This window comes from Podarcis vaucheri, assembly GCF_965113315.1.
Source record: "Podarcis vaucheri genome assembly, chromosome: 7".
NCBI lineage: Eukaryota > Metazoa > Chordata > Lepidosauria > Squamata > Lacertidae > Podarcis > Podarcis vaucheri.
The window spans coordinates 70,843,539-70,856,711 of NC_138765.1; the positions used below are offsets into that span (position 1 = coordinate 70,843,539).

At 51.1% G+C, this 13,173-nt stretch overlaps 1 protein-coding gene across 2 annotated transcripts in view; it reads right to left on the minus strand.

The window, feature by feature from the left end:
* Positions 1-13,173, minus strand: part of LOC309536228 (tumor necrosis factor receptor superfamily member 1B-like) — a 56,570-nt gene that overhangs the window by 17,405 nt on the left and 25,992 nt on the right. For both annotated transcript variants that reach the window (XM_082230241.1, XM_082230242.1), the window contains exon 4: positions 12,804-12,953. In XM_082230241.1, coding sequence (XP_082086367.1) covers positions 12,804-12,953 — 150 coding nt within the window. The remainder of the gene's footprint in view (positions 1-12,803; positions 12,954-13,173) is intronic.

Genomic DNA, 13,173 nt, shown 5'->3' on the forward strand with positions numbered 1-13,173 from the left:
GAAGTCGATTCCTGGCCACAAATTGTTATCTAAGGAAAAATTAGAGGACCTCTGCTCCAAAACCTGGCCCGCCAGTACTGCCTCCGCCAAACCCGAACTGCGGTGGCCACCGGGAGGTTCGTTTAATGAAGAACGCTTGAACCACCTAAGGAAAGCCCTGATAGAAGAAAAACCCCGCCAGTTAGAATACCTGGCCACCTTTGAGGCAGTAAGAAGAATGCTTCAAGCCCCAAAGGGAACAACCTCTTACCAACTGCCTATATTAAATCCCGGGCGACTGCCAATGCCCCCCCCTTACGAAGATGACGATGTACGACAGACCCTGGTCCCCTTTTACTATCAAGGACCACCGCCGCGAGCCCCGACATCCAGCGACAGCGACTCTAGTAGTGGGGAGGAAACGGGGGAGGAGGATGAGGCACAAGACACTGAAAATAGGAGGGTCACACGACTACAAGCGAGAAAGGACAAGGGGGACGCCAAACAAGTTAAAAACCCCGGGCAAGCTAAAACTAAAATCCCCTCCTCTACTCACCGCAACACCATTGAGGACTCTACCCAAATCGGGAATAAACCCGCTCCCACGGAACCTCAGGGCTCCGAAAAGGGGACCCGGGGCTGTGATAAAGAGACTCCGGGGACTTCTGACCAAGTAAGCTCCACCGTGAGTTCTACTGCGGTCCAGATGCCCTTAAGGGCCCTGCCCATTCCCCCTCTCGAACCTGATGGGCCCCCGCGGATGGTTTACACGCATCAACCCTTCTATACCTCAGACCTGGTAACTTGGTCAAATCAGATGCCCTCACTGAGGGACGACCCGGACAAGTGCCACCGCCAGGTCAGCGCAATCTTCTCCACACACAATCCCACCTGGCCCGATGTCCACGTCCTTCTGAATGCCCTCTTCAACGAGGCGGAGAAAGCGGACATTCTAACTAAAGCCGGGGAAGCCATAGAACTACCCGACTACCAAAGGGGACGGCCTCAGGGATTGCAGGCGCTCACAGCACAATGTCTCAGAGTAGAACCAGAATGGGACTATAATACCACCAACGGTATTTGGTGCTTAAACCTATTTAAAAAGGCCATTTTGGACGGTGTAAAGGCCGCCGGACAACGCACCGTTAATTGGACCAAAGTCCAGTCGGTCATGCAGGGACCAAACGAACACCCGTCCGATTATTACACTAGATTGGTCTCTGCCATTAAAACATGGGGAGGAATAAACCCCGAAAACCCACAGCATGAAGTAATCGTTAAAGGGTTCTTCAAGGATCAGGCTTGCCCAGATATCAGAAAAGCCCTGAATCTCCAAATTGGATACGATGGAAAGAGCGTAAGTGAAATCTTGTCCATCGCAAAATCTGTCTACAACTCTCGGGATGAAAGAAAGAAGAAGGAAACGAAACCCGAGGTCGAACAAATACTAGCCTTAAGCATGGAAACTGCCTATGGTCCTAATCGAGGCAGGGACTCCCTCGAGGAAAGGGGATCCGTGGAGGAGGAACCCCAAATCCCTATAGGCAATGGAGGATGCTGGAGGATGCTACTACTGCCAGGAAGAGGGACACATAAAAAGATTCTGCCCCTACCTAAATGCGACACCCTACGGGGGACAGGAGCCTAAGCCTTTCCCTGTACGGGCTACCCACCCCCCTTTCTCCCCGCAAGCCAACGTAACTCCAGGCTACAGCAACCACAACCCAGCGGCTTATACCCCACCGACGGTCTCGAACCCGATACCTCAAACCCGACCACAACCGGGACCCCGGACCCAAATGCCGGCCATAGAGCAGCCTGCCCACCCTTGGGCGAATGCGACTGCTCCTCCCTTGCACCCTCCAAACCAACCACCTCCCGATGATCAGGACACTTATTGACAATTAGAAGGGGATCCCAGTCAGACCCAAACCATCTGCCCTGTCCTTGCATTGTCACCTGAGGACCCGGTCTGTACAATCGAGATAGACGGCCACCCCTACCAATGTCTACTGGACACAGGGGCCACCTATTCCACCCTAACCGACAGTCACCTGGAACCAGGGACAGTGACCAAGAAAGTAATGGGACTGGATGGGATACCCCGCACTTGCCCGCTCTCGCGACCGGCCAAAGTCACCCTCGGACCATTACTAGCGGAACACACCTTCCTTTTAACAAGCAGCCCCGTCAACCTCCTCGGCAGAGACCTCCTCTGCAAACTAAACGCCACCATAAAATGCTCCCCGGATGGCATTTACCTACATATGCCAGGGAACTCTATTCCCATGTTCCAGGGTATCGTCCAGGAATCTAAAGCGGACCGACAGTTTCCCGAACTCCCTTTAGAACTGGAAAACGAATTGCCCCCCTCCCTATGGGGCACTGAATCAACCTCAGTAGGGCTCTTACTCTCCGCCACTCCGGTCAAGATCACTTACCGAAGCGACCTACCCTTCCCGTGCACCAAGCAATACCCTCTGCCCAAAGAAGCCATAGAAGGCCTAACACCCATGATTGAGGACTTCCTCGAAAAGGGGATCCTAGTCTCATGCGCTTCACCCTGTAATACCCCAGTTCTCCCGGTCAAGAAGCCCGCTAAGGAGGGGGCACCTATACGGTACCGTTTTGTGCAGGACTTGAGATTAGTGAACCAATTCGTGATACCCCGACACCCGGTAGTTGGCAACCCGAACTCCCTCCTAAACGCCATTCCAGCAGGGACGACTTGGTACTCCGCTGCGGACCTGTGCTCTGCCTTCTTCAGCATACCCCTAGATCCGGCCAGCCAATTCCTTTTTGCATTTACCTGGGGGCCCGGCCAATTAACTTGGACCAGACTGCCCCAAGGCTACGTAGAGTCACCAGCCATTTTTTCGGCCGTATTACACCAGGACTTAGAGGACATCCACCTACCGGCCAGCTCCACCTTGCTTCTCTACGTGGACGATATTTTATTATGTTCTACCAGTGAGGAGGCGTGTAAGATAGATACTAAATACCTCCTATCAGAATTAGCAAAGAAGGGACATAAAGTGTCTCCTAAGAAACTCCAATATTGTAAACAAGAGGTCAAGTATCTCGGACACATCTTGGGAGTAGGGACCAGAAGTCTAGCCACTGACAGGATTGAGGCAGTCACTAAAATCCCCCTCCCAAGAACAAAGCGACAGCTCCGCGGCTTCCTTGGCATGGCCGGCTTCTGTCGGGCATGGATCGCTGGTTACAGTGAAATAACGAAGCCCTTAACTGTCATGACGCGTCAGGACCACCCAGACACCTTAGTCTGGGAGGAAGAAGCCTACACCTCCTTTGAACGACTAAAACGGGAACTCAGATCTGCTCCTGCCCTAGGATTACCAGACTACCGAATCCCTTTCAACCTGTTCATCCACGAGCAAATGGGGGTAGCCTCTGGTGTCCTAACCCAACCATTCCGCGATCAAGAGAGGCCAGTAGCATATTATAGTCTACAACTTGACAATACTGCTAAAGGGGCTGTCAGTTGCCTCAGAGCCATTGCAGCCGCTGCTGTCCTCCTCGAGAAAGCCCAAGAAACGGTTCTGGGCCACGAAATCACCCTTCACGTTCCCCATTCAGTCTCAACCCTCCTAACCTTAAAAGGATGTCACCATTTCTCAAACTCCCGCCTCAACCGGTACGAAGCCCTCCTACTAACCCCAACCAATGTCACCATTAAACGTGTCAACTCGTTAAACCCCGCTACCCTACTACCTCTTCCCGATGATGGCACCCCGCATCACGACTGCACCACTATAGTCTGGCAAGCCGAAAAGCCCCGGGAAGACTTAGATCATCTTCCCCTGGAGAACCCGGACCTAATATTATATACTGATGGCAGCTCTAAAGTAATCGACGGGGTTAGGAAGACTGGGTACGCGGTGGTCTCCGACTTCGAAATACTAGAGTCAAATCCAATCAACTCTCAGTACAGTGCCCAAGCCGCCGAGCTAATTGCGCTGCTGCGTGCCTGCGAGATTGGTGAGGGGAAGCGGATAACCATTTATACGGATAGTAAATACTGTTTCGGCCTGGTGCACACAACTGGCCAAATTTGGCTCCAAAGAGGCTTTCTAACCGCTGCCGGGTCTCAAATCTCGCACGCCGCCCTAGTAGAGCGACTTCTCACAGCGATCCACCTACCTGCCGCCATAGCCGTTGTCCACTGCAAGGCCCATACCAAGGGCAGGGACTCAGTTTCTAAAGGAAACAGACGAGCCGACAAAGCCGCACAGATGGCAGCCTTACGCATCCCTAACAATGAATCCGAATTCCAAGCCCTCCAACTGCCAGCAGACCTAGACCTCACAGAAATTTACAAATCTGCCCCAGGGGATGAAAAGGCTACGTGGGAATCGATAGGTGCCACCGAACAACAGGGTATCTGGGTCCTCCCCGATGGAAGAACCGTCCTTCCAAAGGCCTGGACTCCAAAAGTAGTGAGGTTTCTTCATCAGCGGACACATTGGGGAAAAGGGAGATTAATGGAACATGTAATTAGATCTTGGTACGCACCCAGGATAGCTGCCGCTGCAGCAGCAGCATCAAAGAATTGCATTACCTGCCATCGCTTCAATCCCAAGCGTGAACCCAGGAGGCCGCCTGGAGCCAGACCATGGGCCTTTGTCCCTTTTGAGAACTTGCAGCTTGATTTCATTGATCTGCCCCGATGCCAAGGCTTTAAACATGCTTTGATTATAGTTGACCAATTTTCCTCGTGGGTGGAGGGATTCCCTTGCAGAAAAGCTACCGCATCCGTAGTTGCCAGGGCCCTCCTACAGGACATTATTCCCCGCTATGGCATACCCCGTCGCCTAGACAGCGATAGGGGGACCCACTTTACTGCAGAAGTGGTGCAGTTAGTGGCCAAAACACTCCAAATTAAATGGGACCTCCACACTCCATACCACCCACAGTCCTCTGGCCAAGTGGAGCGTATGAACCAGGAAATAAAAATACAGTTGGGCAAACTTTGCGAGCTCACTGGTCTAAAATGGGTGAATGCACTCCCACTGGTTCTTCATAACATCCGCAGCGCCCCAACCGGACGTTTGAAACTCTCTCCATTCGAACTCTTATTCGGGAGACCTCCCCCCGTCTACAACACTCTATTCCCACTATCGGAACTGGAGCTGGGGGAGGCAGAACTCACTAATTATGTTATTCAGCTCCAGACACAGCTACAGCGTCTCCACCACTACGCGGCCATCGAGGGACAGAACCTGCCCATCGACGTCCACGCTCACTCCTTCCACCCTGGTGACTGGATCCTCGTCAAGGTCTACCAGAAGGAACCACTCCAACCCGCGTGGGAAGGTCCCTACCAAGTACTCCTGACATCGCCTACCGCCGTGAAAGTAGGTGAGAAGAATTCTTGGTTACATCACACTAGGTGCAAGTCCTCACCCCCTCCACAGGAGATGGAAGAAAGCAACGGCGAGGATTTCACCTTTTCGACTCCACCTGCTCCACCGACCTCATATATTGACGACGACGACCAACAGACCGGACCAGCTGATCGGGGCCAAGGTCGGGCTCAACAGACCGGACCAGCAGATCGGGGCCAAGGTCGGGCTCAACAGACCGGACCAGCAGATCGGGGCCAAGGTCGGGCTCAACAGACCGGACCAGCGGATCGGGGCCAAAGTCGGGCCCAACAGACCGGACCAGACCCCACGACACCCAACTGGACGTCCGAAATCATCCCAGATACCGACACCATCAAGCTACGTTTCAGACGCGCCGACAGCCACGTTTGACAGCTCTATTGACAGCTTGCTTCGTTTGACAGCTCCATTGACAGCTTGCTACGTTTGACAGCTCCATTGACAGCTTGCTTCGTTTGACAGCTCCATCCACTGCTTGCTTCATTGACAGCTTTGCTTTGACAGATCACCTGACAGCTCCATTGACTGCTTGCTTCGTTGACAGCTTCGCCTTTTGACAGTTCATCTGACAGCTCCATTCAACAGCTTCATTTGATAGCTTCGCTTTACAGCCTCACCCTATCTGGCGCCTTCGTTTGTTCGAACATTTGCGCTCTCCCTACACGCATCCGAACCATGCGCCCGGTTACCACCGCCCTTCTCCTCGCCGCCTTATCCTGTGTCACGTCCACCTCATCAGACCACTGCACAGGCTTGCGAACGAACTACCACTTCTTGGACTATCATGAGGTCGAGACGGGAAGGTCTAACCCTGATCGAATGGGGGACTTTGATTTCTGCCTTCCTGAGTCCCGGACCTTGCTGCGCCATTCCCTAGTTCCCCAACTCGCCAAAAACGAATATTGGGAACTTTTCATCCGAAACAAGGATTTACACCGTATCGGCTCTGCGGCTCTCACTCTTGACCATTCCTCTTACCGGCTGACCTGCAGAAATGGGACTTACCTTCTTTACGAGAGTGGAGAGGTCTCGCAAACCCCAAACTGGACCGAAGTCGAGACAGGAGGGGCTACTCACGCTTATACGGAACCAAGCCACCCCTCTGGAAACTTGATTTTCGGCTTCCAGTGCCTCCGCTCCACCCCAGAAACCTGGAAGCCCCAACTCCAAGGACTCTGCCTGCGATGGTTCTGCTGTTTATGGGACTTAGGGGTCACTAATGAGTGGAAAGGGGCTGAATATCTCGAAGGGTGGCACCATCCTTTACGCCCCTCGCGCTCCCCCTCATGGGACCACGTCGGACCCCTGCGATGCGGCGGTATCGCCAGGGATAGGCGACTACTGAACACCACCGACCCCCTCCATCCGGTTGGTACAGCACCCCGACAATTCGGCGCTGACTCGCCACTCCCAGGAGAAGACCTCCTGTCATCCTGGGAGCAAAACTCCTACATTAAGCTTCTCAGCCAGGTGGCGAAGGAGTCACCCTACCCGGACTGCTGGATTTGCGCTCACGCACCTAGCCATCTCCAACAGAGCCTCCCACTGGTCCCTGTACCAGTGACCCTAGAACAGTTCCGTTCCGGAAACGTTACCTCCTGGAACTTGACCGCACTCAACCTAACCCATCAATACCTCTACCTCACCGGCCCTACGAAGGGACCCCTTTGCCGCAGCTTCTCAGGGGAAGGAACCTTCATCGGATCCAGTACATGCACCCACACTCTGGAAATCTTACCAACTGGACTAGTCACTGTCTCTAACACAAGGGACTCCCGAACTTTTCCTAACCTTACTGTTGCCTGGGCCGCTGTGGTTGGACACCCCTTGGACTGGAAGCCACAACCCACAGACATCATGCTGCTGCAAACCTTTGCTTCAGGCCGAATGGAATCTTACCTCAGCGGCCTATTCTGGGTGTGTGGGCACCGCGCTTATACATGGGTGAGCCCACACATGTCCGGATCCTGCTTCATTGGCTACATCGTTCCCGGAATTAGAATATTACCACACCTACCCCCTGGAAGACAACGGAACAAAAGGGAGCAAAGGGAGCTGTCAGACCTGTCAGACGTTGCTGCGAATGGAGAGACCGTAGGCCGAGCACTCTTCCCCGCCTACGGTGCCGGTTCAAACCACGTGGATATTCTCCGACTCACCGACATCCTCCTTAAGTTCATGCAGGAGGCGACTCAGATCACAGACTCTCTCATGTCGGAACTATCCGAGGTAAGACAATTGAGCCTACAGACGAGGATCGCGACAGACTTCCTCTTGTCCAGTCAAGGAGGCACCTGTGCATTAATAGGCACTGAGTGCTGTACATACGTGACTGACCAGACCTTAAATATAACTGGACATTTAAATAGCATTCATGAACTAGCAGGGAAGCTCCACGACATCCAGCATGAGGGGCTATCCGATGTGGACTTATGGGGATGGTTGCCCAAGCTGGGATGGCTCAGACAACTATTGAAAGTCGTGTTGTTTATCATTTTAACTGTTTTCCTTTGTGTCTCTATCCTATGTTGTACTATGCATTGTATTACCCCTTGCTGCTCTCTCCTCCGACATTCTGCTCCTACTAGCTCCTTTCCTCTTCGAGCCTATTCCCGCTCCCGACATGCTCCCACTTTCCCAGACTATGTACAAATGAGACATTTGGGAGAAGGTGAATATGAGATCACCAAAATTTAGTGCTCAAATGGTGCGGAGAAAGGATTTGCAAGTTCTTACAGAACTTTAATGCAAATCTATCTCCGAATGGGGGACTGATACGGACTGAGGGGGGGGTGCCTATTCCCCCCTTCTTCTTGGCTGTCCGAGGCGATGACCTCAAGGGTGCCATCGCACACCCACCCTCAAACCCCCTTCACCGTTGCACAAGCACCACACTTTTCCCAGACCTTTTCCCGAGCGAAATAAGCTCGAATATATATATATTCCCTATCCTTTCCTATGCCTATCTGCGCTCCATACTTAGAATGAGTAGACCGAGTGTTTCTCTTCTCCGCTTATTCCTATGGCCGCGCTTTGGCCAATCACAGCCATGCATTCATCCTGCAGAAGCTAGCTCAGGGAGCTCTTGCACGCCTCATTTAACCTCCTGACGAGCTGCTGACGGCCCCCCACGGCGAGAACAATAGAACCGAAACTCCCGACCTCGTAAAACTGTCAAACCCTTGTTACAATGTATCCATTTCTGCAAGAATGGATACATTCTGCTTCCGCTTTTGATCTAGGCTACGGAACAGGTTGAAAGTCATCAGAACCTTTCAAAATTCATATAAAATCAACCACAGCTCCAATTTTCTCGCTCTTGGTGTCATTCGACTCAGTTTCCCCAGGACTCCATGATGCTGCCCGACTCCATAATCCCCGAGACGGCAAGTCACGTACACAGGAACACTCTAATCCCGTCAGATCGTTCTGCCCAGCCCTTCCTCCGGGCAATACCAGGTGGCAGACGGTGCATATCAGTAACCCATTGTCCCACCGCCACCGGTACTCATGAAATGTATATTTGTGTATGACCCTCGCTCTGCATATTCCCCCTCCCTTCCCTCAAATGTAAATTAGTGTAACCCCACCTTTCTCTGAGATATTCATGACGTGTGTAATGTATTCATGATGTAATCCATGAAACCCAACCTTCCCATAATGTATTCATGACGTTTCGCGCACTGTGTTATGGGACTTGGAGGGAACTTTTAAAAGTTTATGTCGCCCCATTCTCGGGGTTCAATTCCACTTTGAACCTGTTGCGCAATAAACTCGGATCTTCGCATTTTGCTCCTGCGTCCGGCTGAGCTTCCTTTTCTTCCGCTAGAATCCATGGACCTGGTCCGATTGGCTGGGTGGCAGGGTAAATACGCACCCAGATTTTCCGTAACAGTGATACATGAGATAAAAGCCACATTCACACCATACATTTGAAGCAGTTTGACCCTCACAGTCCATAGCTGTCAACTTTTCCCTTTTCTTCTGAGGAATCCTATTCGGAATAAGGGAATTTCCCTTTAAAAAAGGGAAACGTTGACAGCTATGCTACTGTCATGGTTTCCCTCCAAAGAATTCTGGGACCTGTAGTTTGTTAAGGGTTCTGAGAATTATTAGGAGACACACACATACCCCATTCCCCTCCCAGAGTGGTTTAACAATCAATCCCTCTTCATAGGGAATCTGGGGAGTTGCAGCTCTGTGTGAGAAATCTCCTAATAACTCTCAGCACACTTAACAAACTACAGGCACCCAGAATTTTTGGTAGGGGGCGCAGGGAGGAAGCCACGACTGTTTAAAGATGATGGCCCGTGTTTGGATATTTGAGGGGTGCAACTTAGATGATGGAGCAAATGAGTCTTCCGTTGCTCCAGAGGGCAGCACCCATGGCGGTTCAATTATAAGAAAGGACAAAACAGCAGGAAGAGCTTCCAAGCGACATGGACTGTCTTACAGGAGAACAGACCCCCCCCCTTCAGAAGGTGATGGGTTCTCCTTAAATGTTTTAGAGCCTGGAATAAGCGCAGGAAAGTGGGGAGCAGGCTAATTTCTCACCTAAAATAAAGCAATGAGAGGAATAGCACCTGTACATTTCAGGTGGTCCCACGTGTCAGCTGTACTCAGAGCAGACCAACTGAAATAAACAGATCTGATGAACTTAATTGATTTCAGTGGGACGCGGGTGGCGCTGTGGGTTAAACCACAGAGCCTAGGACTTGCCGATCAGAAGGTCGGCGGTTCGAATCCCTGTGACGGGGTGAGCTCCCGCTGCTCGGTCCCTGCTCCTGCCAACCTAGCAGTTCGAAAGCACGTCAAAGTGCAAGTAGATAAATAGGTACCACTCCGGCGGGAAGGTAAACGGCGTTTCCGTGCGCTGCTCTGGTTTGCCAGAAGCAGCTTAGTCATGCTGGCCACATGAACCGGAAGTTGTACACCGGCTCCCTTGGCCAATAAAGCGAGACGAGCACCGCAACTCCAGAGTCGGTCACGACTGGACCTAATGGTCAGGGGTCCCTTTACCTTTTACTTTGAGTAGGACTTAGTTGGATACAACTTATTTAAAAGCGCTGCGATACCACTTCTTCGCTGAAGGGTTTTAAACAGAGGTTGGACAGACATCTGTCGGGGATTCTCGAACCGTGATGCAGCGGGTTGGACTAGATGACCCCTTGGGATCCCTTCCAACTCGACAGTTCTATGATTCTACAACAGCACTCTGCCCACCTGCAGCTGCCATCAACTGGCACCCAGAGGCCTAATTCAGGAGAGATCCTGCACGACTACAGTTGCGGCGGTGCCTAAGAACTCTTTTTGGACACTTTGGGTCTTGCAAAGTAACCTATAAGCTTCCCAAAGATTTGTGTGTGTGTGAAGTTTAGCATTTCTTTGCCTGAGCCGCACAGAAGTTTTACTGGCTCTTTGCCACGCTCCAAATCTCTCCCTGCATTATCGGCCACTGCCCTTTCCCGTCCCTGTGTAAACTTCCCCTTCCTGCCAGTGAACTTTGCACAACAACAAAACCTCCTACAACACGCAGGTCAGAGATTGCGCTCCTTCGCGTTCCCAGCCTGCTCTGGCTCGGCTTCCTTGGCTTCCTGGCGCCTCATGCCTACCTGACTTGCTACCTGCCTCTCTCTGTATCTGCCTTGATTGCCTTTCAGGAATTGAGCTATGGAAGAGCCATAGCTCAGGGGCAGAGAATCTGCTTTGCATCCAGAAGGTCCCAGGTTCAGTTTTACAGAAAGAAGGTCAGGAGGTTTTAGGTCATGTGAGTACAGCAACAGCATTTACCCCCTGATGGGGAAGCCTATGCCCTTTGAGAAGTTGCTGGCCTATTATCCCCATCATTTATTTATGTATAAACATAATTCAAATATCATTGTATCAAATAATATATATATATATATATATATATATGCAGGTTTTGGTGTCTTCGGGTGTCTTCCCGTGTAAGAGTCGGGGTGTCTGTGCGACGTTTCGACGAGGTCTCACTCGTCATCTTCAGGCTGGTGCTTTCGGCTTCTTGTTACTGGAACAGAGCAGAATCTGGTGTTTGAGTTCCTATAAATACTGTTGAGGGGTGTGGTGTATAGCCTCCAACGTTCTGGGCAGAGAGGAAGTTCCTAGATTAGTGTGCCTTTTCTTCTTTTGTTCCTTAATTACTTGAGGGATATCTTGGGTGATTTCATGAGTGATATTCTGAATACCACTGGGTGGGTCATTAAGTGTAGATTAGTTGCTAAAGCTTTCGTGTCTTGACCTCTTGAGCTTGTGAAGAGTTTTTCTGAGAAGATGGCTGTGCTGCATTTAGTTGTGCTCTGGCTTGGCTTCGTGTATAGGGGCGAGCTGTGGTTTTGTGCCTTGTGCCAGCCAGATCTGTGTAGGGATTGCAGGGGGGTGCAGCATCCCTACACAGCAATCCCTACACAGATCTGGCTGGCACAAGGCACACGGGAAGACACCCGAAGACACCAAAACCTGCATTCCTGTACCCGTGAAAATCTACGAAAGCATATATATATATATACACACACACACACACACACAAATATACACATATACATATATATACACACACACACACACACACAAAATCACAGCAGTTTACAACAATATAAAAAAACCATAAACCATACAACCAACCCCCCCAAAAACCATAAAATCCTAAAAATTTAAAAGCAAAAAGAATTTTTTTAAACAAGCATCAGTAGACTGTTGCGCTGGGGAATGTACTCTTAATTGCCTGGATAGGTGTGGCAAAATAAAAGTTTGCAGGCATTTGGCCCAGAAGGCACTTGCTGAATCTCTAGTGGCAGGGTATTCCACAGGACCGGGAAAACGACACTTAAAGGCATTTTCTCAATGTCATCAAATGAGTCTCACCAACTCTGGGAACAACCAGAGGCGCTGGCCATTGGCCATGCTGGTTGGGGCTGGCGGCAGATGTAGTCCCCAAAGACCATCAATTTCCTATCTCGAGTCACACCAAAGCCAGAAGTTCACACACATGCCTCTCCATTCTCCATCCAGGTAAAAGTGTTGGACTGCAACCTGGGAGACCAGGGTTCAAATCCACGCCGAGCCATGAAGCTTGCTGGGTGGACGTGGCCCCAGTGTCTTAGACTAACCTATCTCACAGAGCTGTTGTGATGATATATTGGAGGACCACATGTACCAATAATACTGATAGGGACAGATTCTAGCCAGGCAAAAGCCCTTGAGGAGGGTGCAGAGCAGGGCCGGTGAGGGACGTGGCCCAAGGAGGGTTTTGAAGGCCATTTTGAGAGGTCTAGGGGGCTGCACTCTGCCTGTTGGCCTGAGGTCCCCCACCTGCTGCTTTGAGACACCAGAAGACCCTTGTTTTTGTGTCTCTACCATCACCATTTGTCCCCTAGGGGAGAGAAATAAAAGATTTACCTTGTTTTGCAACTCCAAAGCCTTTTTGGCATTGCTGGTATAACTTGCACCATATGCAGGTGCCTGAATAGGCCAGGTGGCAGAAGTGATGAGGAGGACACTGGCACGATCTGTCTTGCATCCGAGTGCACTCCTTTGTTTGAACGAATCCTAATTTCAGGGGGGAAATATAAGACATTAGGGGGCTGTAGAATGGCAGAAGCCCAAGTCCTTGCTGTAAGAAGCCAATACTCAAATGCCTGGAGACTAGGGAGGAGGTGGTGGGTGAGGGGGACCATCCTCTTGTAGGGATTACAGGATTTGACTTAATTTGGTGGGTGTCAGGAAGTGGTGTTTTATGGGCTCTATGGAGGCCCTCGTATCTTTCCCT